A 15,791-nucleotide genomic window follows, 5' to 3' on the forward strand; every position below is an offset into this window, starting at 1 on the left:
AATGACAATTGTTGCGAGAGGACGGGGATTGTTCGAAGTTGTGAGTGAAATTGTCGGGTTCGACGAAATCGACGAATCGCAAGTCGCACAAAATTCACTTGTTCCCCGGTCGCATCCTCCGGTAGCTTGTGCCACATACACAGCCACTGTGGCGCAAGCACCCCAGAATGGTAGGCTTTCGTCATCGGTCAGACATCCGTGCCTTCACCGTCTACAGCCATGCCCTGGCCGCGTATACATCTTACCAACATTTCGCCCCGCTCTGAGCTCTTCTTCTTCTTTCCCCATCACTAGTTCTGTTACTTAGTTCAAAGAACTTCGCACGTCCAAGAGTAAGCTCCACATCTTCCAGTGGACGGGGCTTCTCAACACCTCAACGCTCCGCCAACATCTATAACACCACCCCACGATGACTATTCGAAGTCAAACACCACAGGCTGGCCTCGTGCCCGCGCCGCTTTCAAAATCAAACCCTCCCTATCCATTAACACCCGCTGAGGAGCATCTACCCACCATTCCTTCGACTTCCGGGAACAATGCCCACGCGCCAAACCACAACCCATCTCCAGCGTTCAACTTCATAACACCGGAGGAAGCCAACGGCCCAAAGGATACACGCGATGACGTGTCAGATTACAGTGACGACGAAGACTGGGACAGGTCTGACGACGACGACGATTTCGAAGATATCGACCACAAGTACGTACCTGATGCGCTAAAGCCGGCAAAAGGCAAGTCGCCCCAGGATGTTACCACCACGAATAGCACAAACAGATCGAGCGGTATTCCAGATGCTTTGAGGGCCGGGCCACCTGCAGGAGTGCCTATTAAAAAGTCATTCGAATCGATGTCGTCGATGCCTGCAGGGGCTAATGCTGCGTCATGGGGCAGCGTGAGTAACATCTCGGAACTATCAAACGGTTCGGTGCCGCTGCAGACAAACAACCCATATCTCAAGATGCAGGCGACTGGGCAGAGCAATTTCGGTGCCGACAACAGTCAATCTGTATGGGGAGAAAGCAGCCAGCAAGCTTGGGGAGGGTCGCAGGCACACCCTCAAGTGCGCAATGACCCAGTGGAGCTACCTGCTCATGACTTCGCCAAGTTGAAGCTGGACAGCCATGCGCCTTTGCAATCAAATTTGAAATCCTCCGGTCTCCCACCAACCATTGCCGTAGAGTCAGCGACCCCACAACACGAACATTTCGGACAAAACTCGACTGTCTCTGATCCCTGGAACCAACCGACGAGTGCCCCATCGGCGGAATCTACTCAAACAAGCCATGTACCCGTTCAACACAGTCAACCGACTGACCAGAATGTATGGCAGGATCAGCAACACTGGGGAACGGGCGGGCAGGAAGCAAAGCAGCTGCAAGAATTGAACGCTGCGCAAGAAGTTGTAGCCAAGGCAGAACAGCAACAGGAGCGAGAATATGTGCCATCCCACGTTCATGAACAAGCACCTCCGTATACTGCCCCGCAGTCACCTTCACCGCACACAGGTGACCAACCTCCAACTCTGCCACCGCGGAGGTCGCATGAGGATCAACAACTACCTTCACTTGAGACTGGCGTCGTCGGCGCTGCCTCCAACTCTGTTCCGGAATCACCCACTACGGCTATGAACAGACAGAGAAAGGAGAATTATCAGATCAAGCAAATCCGATGGCACGACGTTAATAAACAAGGCATCCGGACTTCGCCAATCCTTACCCAAAATCTCAACGGTCCCTGCCCACTGCTTGCTCTAGTCAACGCACTTGTGCTCTCAACCCCGTCTGGCGTTGAGACCGCATTAACTGAAACGCTACGTACGCGAGAAACAGTCAGCCTGGGCTTGCTACTTGACGCTGTTTTCGATGAGCTCATGTCAGGGCGACGAGGCGAAGCAGCGCAAGGGTTGCCAGACGTCAGTGATCTCTACAAATTCCTCCTTGCTCTACACACAGGCCTCAACGTAAACCCTCTGTTTGTGCCTGAAACAGATGGTTCCCCTGATAATACCGCGCTTACCAACCGGTCGACCGGTCAAGGCGGGGGCTTCGAGAACACGCATGATATGAGATTGTACCGAACCTTCGACATCCCCCTGATGCATGGATGGCTGCCTGAAGCAGGATCCGAGGCATACAGCGCATTTGACCGAGTAGCCAAGTCGTATGAGACTTCGCAGTATGTGCAGTTCCAGGAAGAAGAGCTCGACGCGAAGCTGCAGTCTGGTGAACCTTTGACTGCCAGCGAACAACAGATGTTCACGGACATTCATGCCATCAAGGAATTCCTTGATCGATGGCCGACTCAGCTAACAGACTATGGGCTGAAGGTTATGCGAGATGGTATCCAGCCGGGCCAAGTCGCGATCTTGTTCAGAAATGACCACTTCTCGACGGTTTTCAAGGATCCCCGCACAAACCACCTCGTCACACTTGTGACAGATCAAGGTTATTCTAGCCACGACGAGATTGTATGGGAGTCGCTCGTTGATGTTAATGGCCAAGGAAGTGAGCTCTACTCAGGCGACTTCCGCCCGGTTGGCAACAGCGCTGCACCTCCCCAGCCCCAAGAGCGACAGCAAATCGAGAACGTACTGCACGTCGACGACAATCAAGACTGGACGACCGTTCAGTCTCGTCGCGGGAACCAGCAACAGACGTCCTCGACTCCCAACGCCAATCTACAAAACTCCGAATTGCCTTCGCCAATGGAGCGTAGCCGGGCTGAGCAAGAGGACCACGATTTGGCCTTGGCGCTTCAACTTCAAGAGGAGGAAGATGAGTCGCGAAGACGCGATACAGAACAACGCCAACGCGAAAACCAGCTTTCCGAAAACGCTATCGCAGAGCAATCTCAAGCTCGACCTGGCAACCGTCGCACTTCTCGAGGGGAGGCTCCGCCTGTGATCCCACCACGACGTAACAACCAAACAACATTCCGCCCTAGCAATGAACCTGCACCGCCCCCAACATACGAGGAAGCCTCGACGATCCCGCAGTATCACCCCCCGCAGGGCCATCCCGCGAATCCTGCCGCACCGTTGACGCCGCAGGGTAGTGCATACCAAAGCAACAGCATGCCGTCTTCAGGACGAAGGCATTCTGGACGTCCACAGGCAGTTCCGAATACATCGCCAGGTCGAATAGGCAGACGTCACAGTGGAGGGCCCGGACAGATTGGGAACGGAAATGGAAACGGAAATGGACATGAAGAGAGAGACAAGTGCGTTGTCATGTAGACACGCAGCTCTTTCGTCGTTGGTTCTTTTGCTTGTGCTAATGCGATTTGGCGTCTAGGACACGCGTGACCCCGCACTGCCATGCTTGCGTTGCAAGCTGATGGAGTTTTATCGTGCTTCGGCGCGGATTATACCCTTTTTCGTCATGTTTGTGTGTTTGCGTGTGGTGGGCTAGTGCGAGGTTGGGATAGGTTGGGGGAGTCCAGGTGGTAGACGTTATGTCTCATGATGTATTTGAATTAATGATATGATTATGCTTTTACATATGTATAAAAACACATGCGTGAACAGGCTCTCGTTTAGTCGAAAGATCCGCAATCAAGCTGCAGTCAGATCTTGCAACAGCTTGATGATTGCATGTAGAATAAGTTACTTTTCTTATAAGAACTTGATTTAACTCCGGGAACCTCGACTAACCGAGAGACAAGACTCGGAAACTCGGTACCCAAGGATAGATGAATGATGTTGTTTCACTTGGTCATGAGACGTCACACGTATGCATATAGTGGAGGGATTGCGGCTCAGTGTAAAAGCTGGAAGTGAATTTCGTTCTTCTGAACGCAACAAAACCACAGCGGGAAAAAACGCTCAACAGAGCAAGCAGGGCGGATATCAGCAGTCTTGTAATACGCAAGTCCCAGATCAATGTTGTGAGAATTGACGCAGCTTACTCCCAACTCCTACTTGACCAAGAAGAGCGAATAAGAGGGAGAGAGGGAGGGGTATATGCCGCATCCGCATCCCCAACACCCCTCTCGCATTATCCGCAAACGCATGCTCCGTTCAAATCAAAGCTTCTGTAACAGCGGTAGTCTCCGTTTGAAAATATGTCTCGGATCTATCAGAGATGCGGCATGATATTTACTGGCTAATCTGAAAAACAAGCAACATGTTGATGCATCGATAGTTTAGGGGTAGAATTGAAGCTTCCCATGCTCTGGTATCTGCTTCAGGCACGGGTTCGAGTCCCGTTCGATGCAATTTTGTTTTTGCTCTGGGTTGGGGGAGGTCTGGGGGGTGTGAGATGTATTGTTGTGGTGGTGGTGGAGGCGGAGATGGTGTTGCGGGGGTGGAGAGAATAAAGGGCTGGATAGTGTGTTATATATATACCTCGTAAATGTTAGATAACACTAATATCATACAAAGAGGATCAATCTAGTCCATAATGTGCTCGCTACTTGTTTCAAGACCGGTTTGTACGAATGTGGTAGTTGTGGACGGATGAGGCTGACAAGGTGGGGTCCTCTCCAACGCCGTCTGTGCGTCATCGCATCGCATAGCATAGCACCTCGAACTCCGCAAGTCCACGCTCTCCAAACTCTCAACTCTCCCCACAAGATGTCGTCCAAGATAGAAAAAGCGATCCAGCGACAACAGCAAAAGTACCACCCCCTCCCGCACTCCCCACAGACCAGCCCTTTGCTAACTCACGTCAGAATCGCAGAAGGCCAATACTACGAAGCACACCAACAGCTCCGCGTCATCGCCTCGCGCTACACAAAAGCCCAGGACTGGCCCGCCGCAACAGACATCCTCTACTCGGGCGCGCAATCACTCCTGCAAGCGGGCCAGGGCGGGTCCGGCGGCGACCTGTGCATATTCCTGCTCGATGTGTTCAACAAGGGCGAGGTCAAGCCCGACGCGAGTAGCAAGGGGAAGCTGCTGAGCCTGCTGCGCGCGTTCCCCAAGGAGGAGCCGACGAAGAAGAAGTTTATCGGCGAGATGGTCGCGTGGAGCTCCAAGTTCGGCGAGTATCCTGCTGGAGATCCGGAGGTGCATCATGTTGCGGGGAGTCTGTTCGCTGAGGGTACGTCGTCCCTCCACTGATACACACACATACACATACACATACACGCCATATAAGACCACCTCACTAACCCACCCGCCCGCGCAGACCTCGAGCCCTACGACGCAGAACGCCACCTAACCCTCGGCACACAAGACTCAGCCCTAACCCTCGCCTCCCTAGAATTCTCCTGGTACACCGCCGACTCGCCCCACACCGCGCCCCTATACTGCGCCCGCGGCGTCCTCCCCTACCTCCTCACAGGCAACCTCCGCGCAGCGAACAAGTTCTTCCTGCTCTTCACGTCCTCGCTGTCCAAGCTGCCCGCCCTCAACGCACAGCAGGTCTCCACTACCTCCTCCGATCTGCGCGTATACCCCTCGCTGCCGCTGCTGAATTTCCTGGGCCTCTTGTTGCTGAGCGTAGAGAGGGGCGATCCGAGTTTGTACCGTCAGCTCAAGAGCCATTATGCGAGTGATTTGAAGGATGTCACTTGGGATGAGGCGCTGGATCAGATTGGGGAGATGTACTTTGGTATCAAGATTCCGAGGCAGGGGAATCCCATGTTTGATATGCTGGGGAGCATGTTTGGTGGTGGCATGGGAGGAGGCGGTGGTGGTGGAGGTGCGAAGAAGTCTGGTGGAAGCAAAGCGCTGCCTGCTTCGGCGGGCTTGGATTGAGAGAATGAGCAGTGCGTGAACATGCTATGAGTTACGAGGTATGAGGGACGAATGGTACATAAAAAGTACAGATCCACTACATATTTGAGGATTGTGGAGAAAAAGACAAAACACGCATTTGATGTCATGCATTCATTCCGAAGTGCTTTCCTCTATACACCCACAACTCCTGGAATCGTTATTCTATGATCCCAGTTTTCACGCAAACAAGTCCAATCTATGCGGCAACAGTCTTCTCGACAAACGAGATGCCGTACTTCTCCTCCAACACCTTCATCAGCGGCTTGCAAATCTCCGGCGACATGGGGGCCAGAATGCCCCTCTCCTTGAGCGTACCGTCGAGCACCTGCTGCACGGCGACCGCACAGGGAACACCGACCAACTTGGCCATGGACGAGTAGCCCTTGGGATCACCGTAATCAGCGAGAGTCGATGTGCGAATGACCTTGCTGCCGTCCTTGTTCTCAATCTCAAACTTGTGCTGCAGCATGACAAAGTCGCGCTCGTGGGCCTCGTACTGCATCTTCTGCTCGAGTGTGGCGCAGAGGGTGTCGAGGGGGTTGCCGCGGGGAGTGATCTTCTCGTCAGAGAAGAGGCCGATCCAGCGGAGGCCGGTGATGATGCGGTCCTTCTCTTCGGTGCTCGCGAACTTGGTCTTGGAGCTGATGGCCCAGATAAGATCCTCCTCCTTGTCGCTGGTCGCGCCGATAATCTTTGCTGTGGCGTCCTTCCATGTGCGTTTCTCACCCTCCTTGAGGAAGTCTTGCGCATCGTCAGACAAGAAGCCAATGTCGACGAGGCACTTGATGTACTCGGGGAAACCCTGGTAGCGGAGGGTACCACGGATGATAGTCTGGGCCTCGGGGATGTTGTAGCGCTCCTTGTATGGGGTAGAGTCACGGTTGGGGTAAGCGACGAAAGCGTAGCCAGGGTAGATGAAGTATGGCTTGGCCTCAGCCATGAGCTCCGGTCCCTCAATCTCCTTGGCCTTGCCATCCTCGTAGTACTTGGCCGCATTCCTCAGTGCCAACAGCACACCTCGCGAGCTCCACGAGAACTTGTATCCGAGCGGGTTGTCAGAGGCCTCGGGGGCCGGGAGTCCTCCGCAGTACGACTTGAAGGACAGGATCTTGCCACCAGCTTTGTGTACCTCATCAATGGTGAGGACGGCGGACAAGTGGTCGATTCCGGGGTCAAGACCGATCTCGTTCATGACTGTGATGCCGGCTTCCTTCGCGGCAGCATCGAGCTCCATCATCGCAGGCGAGACATATGACGTTGTGACGACATCCTTCTTCTTGCGGATCGCCGACTTGATGACGGTTGCGTGGTACGTGTAGGGAATCAAGCTGATGACGACGTCGACTTTGGCGACTTCAGCGTCGAGCGCCTCGTCGTTGTTGACATCGAGCTACAAGAGTTAGCACATGAAGCATTGCAATTGGCGAAAGATAGTTTCTCACGCTGATGGCCTGAGAGTTCGGGATATCCTTGGCCAATGCTTGTGCCTTCTCGAGAGTCCTGCAAGCTGTGTTACGTTAGCAAAGTTTCTCATTCATAATGCAGACTCAGTAGCATACCAACGATGACCTTGACGCCTGACTTTCCGAGAATCTCTGCAGTTGGCCGTGTGCTTCAATCGTTAGTTCTGGTAGCTAAGTTCCATATTCATATACTTACACAAAGCCTGCACCGAGCAGAAGTACTGACCTGGACGATCATTAGCATACCATCCAACAAAATCTCATGCTTGCACTTACTTCGACGAAGCGGTGTTTGTAATCCCGCTGGACACGTTCTCGAACTTGTCTGTACTGATCAGCAATTGCTTGGTACCCAAACTTTGATCTTCTTACTGATAATGGCCTCCATTTTGTGATGTGGCAGAAAATTAGGCAAGTTTGAAAAAGTTATATCTTTTTCGATCGGAGTTCTACAAACATCGGAATTCGGCGGGGTAAGAACGCGAAACGCTCCGTCATCGCTCCGCCACCACTCCACCCAATCGAGAAAGTGGAGCGCGTCACGGTCACGTGCTGCAGGGGTGTAGAGCGCTAGGTCGAGTTCATCGTAGCTCATGCATCGCGAACGTGCCAGCAACCGCGTTTCGTGAACAAGTCAGCATTTCCGACGGAATCACACATCTTGGAGTCTAACTAGAGCTTCGATCCAGAAAATCAATCCATAAATTGAACGCGGGAGTCCGTGTTAAGCAACCATCATCATGCCGTCGGCTGTGGATCCAGGCGATGATCTGTACATAGCTATCAAACAAGTACATACACGTATTGCACTCCCAGAAGATTTAATTATTTACTGACACTATGTAGATATCCCAGTCGTCCATGGGCTCGGACTATATTGACCAGTTAATCCCCATCATGAAAGATGCCCGCTACTCAAACCAACTCCAATATGCCTTCGATTCATTCGCCAACGACCGAGAATCCGAGATTGAGCGGATATGCAATGCTAACCACCAAGACTTTGTCAGCTCAGTTGACTCCCTACTCCGGATCCGGGACCAAACTGTGCAAATGAGTGGGGAGATTCTACAACTCAACGAATCCATCCAAGAAAGTATCGAGAAGCTGGCAACACAAAAGCAAGCGCTCGTGGACTCTCGAGGCGTACGCCAGAATATCAACGAAGCGACACAGGCTCTGAATGCGTGCTTGAATGTGTTGAGGCTTGCCAATCAGGTCCAGGATATGCTGCGAGAGAAGAACTACTATGCTGCGTTACGGGCACTAGACGAGCTGCAAACGATCCATTTGAAGGAGATTAATCGATTCAAGATTGCCAGTTTGATTGAGAAATCTGTTCCGCAGACCCAGGACCAGGTCAGAGAAGCTGTCAAGAATGACCTAAGTACCTGGCTCTACCGGATTCGAGAGTCCGCACAGTTGTTGGGCGAGGTGTCGTTTTACTACACCGATATGCGACGCACGCGCAACCAGGAACGAGCTGAAGCGGATCCGCGATTCTCAAAGTTCAAGCTGAATTCGGCGATCGAGCTTGTTGCTGATGAGACTGACGAGTTTGACGTGTTGAACAATGAAGAGGCGGGTATTGAGACGGACTTTTCGCCCTTGTTCGAAGCGATGCACATCAACGAGACCCTGGGAAAGGCCGACCAGTTCAGAATGGAATATGCGGCGGATCGGCGGACCCAAAAAGATCTTATAATACCGACTAAACTAAATCTCCTTGATGAAGATTGTAGCGACCTCAGCAGCTTGTTGGAGAGCATTGCGGGATTTGCGATTATCGAAAAGGCTACCATATCGAAGACGACGAGTTTGCGACAGCAATCTGATGTGAGCGTGCTCTATTTTGGCAGTCTCACTTTTGCTGATGCGTGCACAGGTCGATGAACTTTGGGACTCGATGTGTCAGAGTGCAATCAAGCTCATCACCAGCTTCCTCCATACGGTAGAGAGCGATGAGCTACTTCTGAAGATTAAGAGTCGAATAGCGCTCTTCATGCTGACCATGGAGGTGAGTAATGGAATATACTGCAGTTTCGACTTTGGCTGATGGCCTACGCAGAAATGGGGCTACTCTGTCTCGGCAATGAACGACCTCCTACTCATACTCTTCTCCAAATACTCCGAGCTACTAAAGCAGCGATTCAGCGACGATTTCCTCGAGATTGTACAAACAGACGACTACATGCCCATGCCTATCAATAACTACGAAGAATACGACAAAGTGGTATCAGTCAGTTGGTACACGCCCGACAAAACTCGGGAAGAGCTCACGTACATTACACACCCTTTTGTTCCAAAGAAATATCCACTAAAATTATACAGATTTCCATGTGTCCTCCCATTCTCCCAAATGTACCCTCTATGCTGCATCGACATCCGGAACTTCCTCAACCAAATCTACCTCTTCTCCGACGACTACTTCCAGAAGTCTACTATCGTCGATGAAACTCTGCGAATAGTACGTCTCACACCCCACCCCATTCACCATTAGTAACTAACGTGTATTAGGCTTTAGACGATCTCCTCTGCAAACAAGTCTGCCAATCCCTCGTCGACCGCCTCTCCTCCCAATATCCCGGCCAAATCGTCCAAATCCTAACCAACCTGGAGCACTTCGAAACCGCCTGCGTCGAGCTCCAAGACCTGCTCTTCCAAGCCCGGAGCTCCCCCTCATCAAACGCGCCCATCACGCTCTCAGCAACCACGCAATTCGCAAAAGCCAAGAAACAAGCCTCAGACCGCATCTTCGAGCTCGTAAACTCCAAGATCGACGACCTGATCGAAACAGCAGACTACGACTGGATGGCCGCAAAGCCCGCCGTAGAGCCCAGCGAGTACATGCTCGAGCTAACACGCTACCTATCGAACATCATGTCCTCCGTCCTCCTCGCGCTGCCCACGCAGATCAAGGGCTTCATCTACTTCGACGCGCTGTCGCACGCCGCTGAGTCTATCCTCTCGCTCCCGCTCGACGACGGCGTAAAGCGCATCACGCCGTCCGCCGTCGCTTCGTTCGCGACGGACACGGCCTTCCTGTCCTCCTTCGTTAACAGCCTCAACAACCCCATCTTGATGGAGAATTTGGACGAGTTGACGCAGACGGCGGCACTCATGGGCACGGATAACTCGGAGGAGTTTTTCGATATTGCTCAGCGGAATAGGAAGTATGGCAAGGTTAATCAGATGAAGGGCGCGATTCTTATCGAGAAGGTGCAGGAGGGCGCGCAGGTGGCCAGTCAGAGCCCCACGGTGGCGAGTAAGGCTAGTGAGAGGTTTGGGACGTTGGGGAGTCGGTTTAAGATGGGGAGGGGGTAGAGGGGGGGTGTTACTGCTGGAGATGGCGTTTTGGGTTGTGAGCTAGCATGTAGGGAATCATTTGTATATGTTTACGAGACCAGCTCGTGTATTCTTCTCATTCGTCGTTTGCCGTGATGGAACTTGTCCGTGGCAGCCCTCTCCATATCTGCTTCGAGGCAGATTGACACACAAATCAGCTACGAGCCTGTGGCACAAGGCTCAAGCGGCCACATTCACCTCATCTAGAACTATATCTTCACCCCTCCGCCATCCTCTCCCTCATCCCCCTCATCCCCCGCCCGCCTCCACGCCAAAAACTCCTCACTCACAATATTCCCCGTCCCATCGCCCACCCTCGTAACCTCCACAACACCGCTCTTCCTCCTCAACACAACACTATACACGCCCTCCCCCTGAACCACCTCCTTAAGCCAGCCCAAAAAGCCCGCCGCGAAATTAATACACACATTCCCGTCCCAACATCCCGTCCCGCGCCTCACCATCCCCGGGATCTCATGCGTATTGAAAGTCTGCAGGCCGCGCAGAATGCCGGTCTTACTCCGAAACCCAACCACAACCTTGGGCACGCCGAGCAGGAAAGACTGCGCCCAGAACTTGAGCAGCTTGCGCTCGAACTTGAGGATATCGCGGTGTTGCTGGCGCTGCGGCGGGGGCAGTTCCTCCGTAGTCTTGAGCTCGACCCATTGCACTTGTTCGTCGGGATTTGCGGGTTTAGGCGCCAGGAGGCCGTCGACTTCGCCGCCTAGGAGTAGGCTGTGGGGGCCGAAGGAGGTGCTTACTATGGAGCAGTGCTGCGCGTGGTTGGATGTTACGGCGCGTTGGTGGACGCGGATTTGCTCTGGGGTGGTGGAGGATGGCGGGGTGGGGATTAGCGAGAGGGTTTCGAACTTGTAGCCCCAGTATGTCATCATTTCGCGGGACTGGGATTGTGGGTCTGGGTGGTGGGAGCGAGGGGGTGGGTGGGATGATTCGGCGGCGCGGGCGGCAAAACGGGAGGGGAAGTCTTCTTCGATGTAGATTGTGGAGTCGTGGAGGGTTGCGAACATGTTGAATTCGGCGAAGTGGTCGAAGGGGGCGGTTAGGATCTGGGGGGGTTAGCGTTGGCGTTTAAGAGGGATGTGGGTGAGTAGGGCTTGAAATGGAGCAGTAAGGTAAGGGCTTACTTTGCAATACCCATCCGCTCCCGGCATCAACGTACCTTCGTCATCATGCCTCTCCAGGTAACAAAATCCGCCTTGACCCTCTTGTCACTCCCCTCTTTCTGCTCCTTCTCCATCAAGGCCTGCAGCAGGCTGTCCAAATGCTGATCTTCCTTGTCCTCATGATGCCGGAACGTGTCGAAGCCTTCCTTCAGGTCCGCGCCCAGTGGTGGTGGAACATAGTAGTTTATGCTCGACTCATCATCCCGATATTCATGATTGTCGTCGTATGAAAAGTGTGCGACTTCGCGAGGCCGCTTTATAGTTGCTGAGGCGCCGTGGAAACGGTGGAGCGGCTGGATAGGGAAGCGGTGGGTTTCATGTTGCGATGGAGAAGTCGGAGGTTGAACATATTGTTTTGGTGCGGGAGCTATTGGCTCATGGACTGTGGGTTTCGGAGCTGGTATATCTGCTTGCGGAGGAGCGCGAGTCCTTGGGCGTTTCCTGGGAGGCGATGCGTCTTCTGCGTCCGGGGTTGGGCTTGGTGGTTTTGACGGGAGATTTAGGGCAGCAGATACAGCAGCCGGATCAACGTCTTGTCTTTGTTCAGACATTGGTGTGCTGATTGTGGTGTTGGGAGGGGGGAAGTCCGGAGTGATTGGTGGGTTGCTCGTCCTCATGCGGGGATGCTGGTTCGCGATTTCCGATACGTCTGAACACTGCAGGCAACTTGGAGGCGCGGGAGGTAACTAGAATGAACATGTCAGTACTTTGACACGTGAAAAGACGCGTAAACTCACCTCGATCTGTGTACGTGAGCTGATGGTGCTGTTCGCGTCGCCGCAACACTCCCCCGCGAAACCTACGGCACGCCAAACGAACCAGTCTCACCATATACCAAACATCAACACACCTCGACCGCGACTAGTTCGATCTTAATTCACCCAAACCGGTTCCGATATCCAAACGCCTCGCTTTCACTGTCGGCCAATATGTCCCGACCTACCACAACCATGGACTCCTCCCTTCGCCCTACACGTCCACCACCCACCTCCCGTCGCAACCTCTTCCACGCCTCGTCCCGGCGTCCCCACCCCACCGTTCGCGCCGACACATCAAACATATTCCAGCAACCAATGGAAGACGAGCTCGTCGAGCGTCTGCCGAGTGGCGACTACACCGTTTATGCGCCGCAGACTGCGTATGCGCATATGGCCATGGCCGGGAATGAGAATGAGGGCGATGAGGCCGGTACGTCTTGAATCACATCAAGGAAGAAGGGACAGTTGTGAAAGGGTGGGGCTGACAATTCGACAGAGCATGACAACCAGATGATCGAGCTGTATGGGCAGAAGAATCCGCATTGGGATGCTAAGGCTGTGGAGGACGAGATTCGGGCTGCGTTGAAGAGGAGTTTGAGGGAGAAGGTGGCTAGTCTGGAGGACGATGGGTGGATGTTTCAGGGGGAGAAGGAGAAGAAATGAACATGTGGAGATATGTCAGAGTCGTTGGTGACGAAGTGCTAATTCTGGTTTTATGATACCCCGTTGGCTTGCATGGAGTAGTATTGATACCGTCACGAGGATTTGGGTTGAAAGGGACGTGTTCTGAGTCTTCTTTCTTGAGTTTACTAGTTTCATTGACGACTCAGAATTCAGTTGTTAGCAGCACATCTTCCTGTTTGCTATATTGCAACTCGCTGGGACATTGAACGTAATGTGACATATTTGGCGACTAGAATTTGATTTAAGATGTGTTTTGGAAGGGAAGTACTCGCGTTACAGCACCCAGAGTTTCTCATGTTACTATCGACCCTTCTGGTTTGGAGATGCGAGGTGATATAGAAGAGCATATTCAGGTCAAAATTCATGAGTCCCTACATGCATGTAACGAACGACTGAAATGTTGCCCCAGTGAGTCATATTGAATAGTTACCATATGGTTTGTTCTGTTGTACATGTGGTCTTACGTATATTTTCTATCAAGATTTGGCCTCATGCGAACACATAATACCTTATTTGACTCATTGCTCACTCCTCCACGTATATACGTGGAACTGACAGACTGTCTATTTCCACCTCTTGCCTACTGGCGGGACTGGCAGAGGGGAATGAGAAGCGAGCAGCCTTTTATTATAGAGAAACACAAAGACAGGCAATGCAAAGAGTAACACAATAACGCAAACCTACCCGTCCCCATACTACCTCCCTGTCTCGAGCGCTCCCCAGCTCATCGACGCCGAGCCTGGATGCGGTGACGAGCATCGAGCATTGGACACGACAAGCTCATCGCCGCACATATAGACACCGACACCCTCTTCATATCAGTAAAACAGTCGCCTCCCTGTTCCAACCAAACATCTACCTGAAGCGACCACGTTCGATATACAGAGCTTTCTTCGCTCGACACGCGCGCCCACGTCTCGTTGCGTCGATACGCAGCCGTGTCCGGAGATCAGAAAGCTTCCTAAACTCCTTCACGATCAAACAAGTAGCAGCAAACCATAATCACGGATCGAACATCCCCGAGATATGCTGTAGTCCCTAACTACCGTAAGATTGTTCACTCGTCTCCGCGACTGCACATGAGCCCGCGAATCGGACGCGCCCGATAACAAGGATGCGGGAACTCGTACCGGAGGACACTGAATTAGGCTGTGTATGTTTGCGAGAGACGGAGAGAAACAAAACGCTGCTAACAGATGACACAGAGTCAGTCGGGGTGCCAGCAGCCCCGAACTTCAAGGTCTTGCATCCTACTGCGTGTCCGCTGACTGTCCAAAAACTCCGATACGGTTGGATGGGAGTTTTTTCTACCGGTCTATCGAGAAGGTAGTCGAGCGCACAAGTACTACCATCGTCAGAGTCGCAGGCCATGTGCACTGGTCGGAGGTGTGCCAGGAGTTCATACACAGGCAGATCATAGAAAGGGAATGAGGCACAAGGAACGAGAGACGGCGAGCGGTTAACAGGATATTGGCTGGCATTGGCCGGGATTCAGTTTTCCTGGTGATATTGTTCGGTCTCTGATTCGCTTCGATTGGATGTCCGTGGAATGCATGATAACTTTCTGAGAGGACAAACTTGGCAGCCCCTGAACATCCTTACATAAGAGAATATATGACCTTGTGGTCGCTAGATGCTGGAAGACAAGGCCTTGGAGACGATTCCGCTCTCGAGAACCGGATGAGGTTGTCAAAGTGGAGAAACAGTGCTGAGAAATGAGAGTGAATGAAGAGGAACATCTCAAGACTATGTTGAAAAGACGCAGGAATCCGAAAACTTCTCTCATCTTCGCGCCCAAATGATGCCTCTTCAGTGCCCATCATTTAGACCCCAAATCTGCTTGATAGCAATGTGTGAAGGCTTGGCAATGACCGGCTGGCAATGTGTTGTAGAAAGTGAAATCGGCTTCTCAAAACCCAGCAACTCAACGATCAGCCCCACTTTCTTTAGATCTCAAGAACATACATCCACACTGCGACCTTATTCTCCATACCCTCACCATGTCGTCTTACGAAGACGAAGAGGCCGACATCAACGACTTCCCGCTCCCCGGCGACTCGGTGCGCGCGCGCATCTGCTACTACCTGTTCCGCGGTCTTGAGCAATGGCTCATAGAGATATACGACATGATGAATGCGCTTGTGCGCTACATCGACGAGTTCGAGGACGTGATAGTGCTGGCGGGGTTCGAGGTGGTGTTGCTGGCTCCAGTCATCCAGTTTAGATGGCTCGTCGAGGAGCAGGCTTTTGTCGAGGCGGCGATGGAGCGGATGAGGGAGGCGTATGAAGACATGGCCGCCTGGCACAGTGAGTTGGTCTGTCTTGTTACTATGATGCAGTGGGCTAATGTGATTCAGCGTATCGTCCTGCGTCCTGAGCGCCGGTGATGCGCCTTTGTCTCTGTGTCGTGTTGATGACGCCAACCGCTTTGGCATGTCTTGCCCTCTTGTAGGCTTTTGGCCCCTTCATCACCTCCGCGAACTGTGCTTACTCTAGATAGTCTGAATTCGGCAGATGGGTCTGTAGCTGGTCCAGTGTACACGTACAAGCTCCCATAGCTACTACCACGACGGTCCACGAATCTCCGACCCCCACTCACCCCGCTTGACGAATACAGGTTGACAATCGAGGCTCT

The 15,791-nt window shown here is 52.7% G+C and overlaps 7 protein-coding genes and 1 non-coding gene across 8 annotated transcripts; 5 read left to right on the forward strand and 3 right to left on the reverse strand.

Annotated features, from left to right (window-relative positions):
• The first annotated feature begins 216 nt into the window (after positions 1 to 216).
• P153DRAFT_367526 (uncharacterized protein) lies at positions 217 to 3,493 on the forward strand. The gene has a single exon (XM_033668292.1). The coding sequence runs from the start codon at positions 410 to 412 to the stop codon at positions 3,233 to 3,235; it is 2,826 nt and encodes a 941-aa protein (XP_033522763.1). The 5' UTR covers positions 217 to 409; the 3' UTR covers positions 3,236 to 3,493.
• A 639-nt stretch (positions 3,494 to 4,132) lies between these two features.
• Positions 4,133 to 4,215, forward strand: P153DRAFT_t76. The gene has a single exon. It is a non-coding gene; the product is annotated as a tRNA-Gly (tRNA).
• Positions 4,216 to 4,573: 358 nt separating this feature from the next.
• On the forward strand, positions 4,574 to 5,701 carry P153DRAFT_293107 (DUF410-domain-containing protein; the record flags this gene model as incomplete). The annotated part of the gene is made up of 3 exons (XM_033663877.1): positions 4,574 to 4,617; positions 4,672 to 5,042; positions 5,130 to 5,701. The coding sequence occupies 3 exons, from the start codon at positions 4,574 to 4,576 to the stop codon at positions 5,699 to 5,701; spliced, it is 987 nt and encodes a 328-aa protein (XP_033522764.1).
• Positions 5,702 to 5,918: 217 nt separating this feature from the next.
• P153DRAFT_386497 (saccharopine dehydrogenase-like protein) lies at positions 5,919 to 7,573 on the reverse strand (the record flags this gene model as incomplete). Its single annotated transcript, XM_033670535.1, has 6 exons — positions 5,919 to 7,112; positions 7,165 to 7,229; positions 7,282 to 7,334; positions 7,382 to 7,411; positions 7,462 to 7,510; positions 7,558 to 7,573. The coding sequence occupies 6 exons, from the start codon at positions 7,571 to 7,573 to the stop codon at positions 5,919 to 5,921; spliced, it is 1,407 nt and encodes a 468-aa protein (XP_033522765.1).
• Positions 7,574 to 7,634: 61 nt separating this feature from the next.
• On the forward strand, positions 7,635 to 10,509 carry P153DRAFT_423610 (exocyst complex subunit Sec15-like protein; the record flags this gene model as incomplete). Its single annotated transcript, XM_033672440.1, has 6 exons — positions 7,635 to 7,976; positions 8,032 to 9,021; positions 9,071 to 9,202; positions 9,254 to 9,465; positions 9,517 to 9,652; positions 9,703 to 10,509. Exons 1-6 carry the CDS (start codon positions 7,926 to 7,928, stop codon positions 10,507 to 10,509), a joined length of 2,328 nt encoding a protein of 775 aa, XP_033522766.1. The 5' UTR covers positions 7,635 to 7,925.
• Positions 10,510 to 10,684: 175 nt separating this feature from the next.
• On the reverse strand, positions 10,685 to 12,443 carry P153DRAFT_397455 (RAI1-domain-containing protein; the record flags this gene model as incomplete). Its single annotated transcript, XM_033671562.1, has 3 exons — positions 11,711 to 12,443; positions 10,752 to 11,597; positions 10,685 to 10,696 (listed from the first exon to the last, which is right to left on the reverse strand). Exons 1-3 carry the CDS (start codon positions 12,329 to 12,331, stop codon positions 10,685 to 10,687), a joined length of 1,479 nt encoding a protein of 492 aa, XP_033522767.1. The 5' UTR covers positions 12,332 to 12,443.
• Positions 12,394 to 13,419, forward strand: P153DRAFT_367527 (uncharacterized protein). Its single transcript, XM_033668293.1, has 2 exons — positions 12,394 to 12,902; positions 12,969 to 13,419. Exons 1-2 carry the CDS (start codon positions 12,644 to 12,646, stop codon positions 13,133 to 13,135), a joined length of 426 nt encoding a protein of 141 aa, XP_033522768.1. The 5' UTR covers positions 12,394 to 12,643; the 3' UTR covers positions 13,136 to 13,419.
• Positions 13,420 to 14,814: 1,395 nt separating this feature from the next.
• P153DRAFT_35962 (uncharacterized protein) lies at positions 14,815 to 15,785 on the reverse strand. Its single transcript, XM_033666877.1, has one exon. It carries the CDS (start codon positions 15,589 to 15,591, stop codon positions 15,103 to 15,105), a length of 489 nt encoding a protein of 162 aa, XP_033522769.1. The 5' UTR covers positions 15,592 to 15,785; the 3' UTR covers positions 14,815 to 15,102.
• Positions 15,786 to 15,791: the final 6 nt, after the last annotated feature.

This window comes from Dothidotthia symphoricarpi (assembly GCF_010015815.1).
Source record: "Dothidotthia symphoricarpi CBS 119687 unplaced genomic scaffold P153scaffold_12, whole genome shotgun sequence".
NCBI classification, from domain to species: Eukaryota; Fungi; Ascomycota; class Dothideomycetes; order Pleosporales; family Dothidotthiaceae; genus Dothidotthia; species Dothidotthia symphoricarpi.

Coding starts and splice junctions, on each gene's coding strand:
- P153DRAFT_367526 (XM_033668292.1), top strand. CDS start 410: ATGACTATTCGAAGTCAAACACCACAGGCTGGCCTCGTGCCCGCGCCG.
- P153DRAFT_367527 (XM_033668293.1), top strand. CDS start 12,644: ATGTCCCGACCTACCACAACCATGGACTCCTCCCTTCGCCCTACACGT. Junction 12,903..12,968: donor GAATGAGGGCGATGAGGCCG/GTACGTCTTGAA, acceptor ACAATTCGACAG/AGCATGACAACCAGATGATC.
- P153DRAFT_35962 (XM_033666877.1), bottom strand. CDS start 15,591: ATGCCAAAGCGGTTGGCGTCATCAACACGACACAGAGACAAAGGCGCA.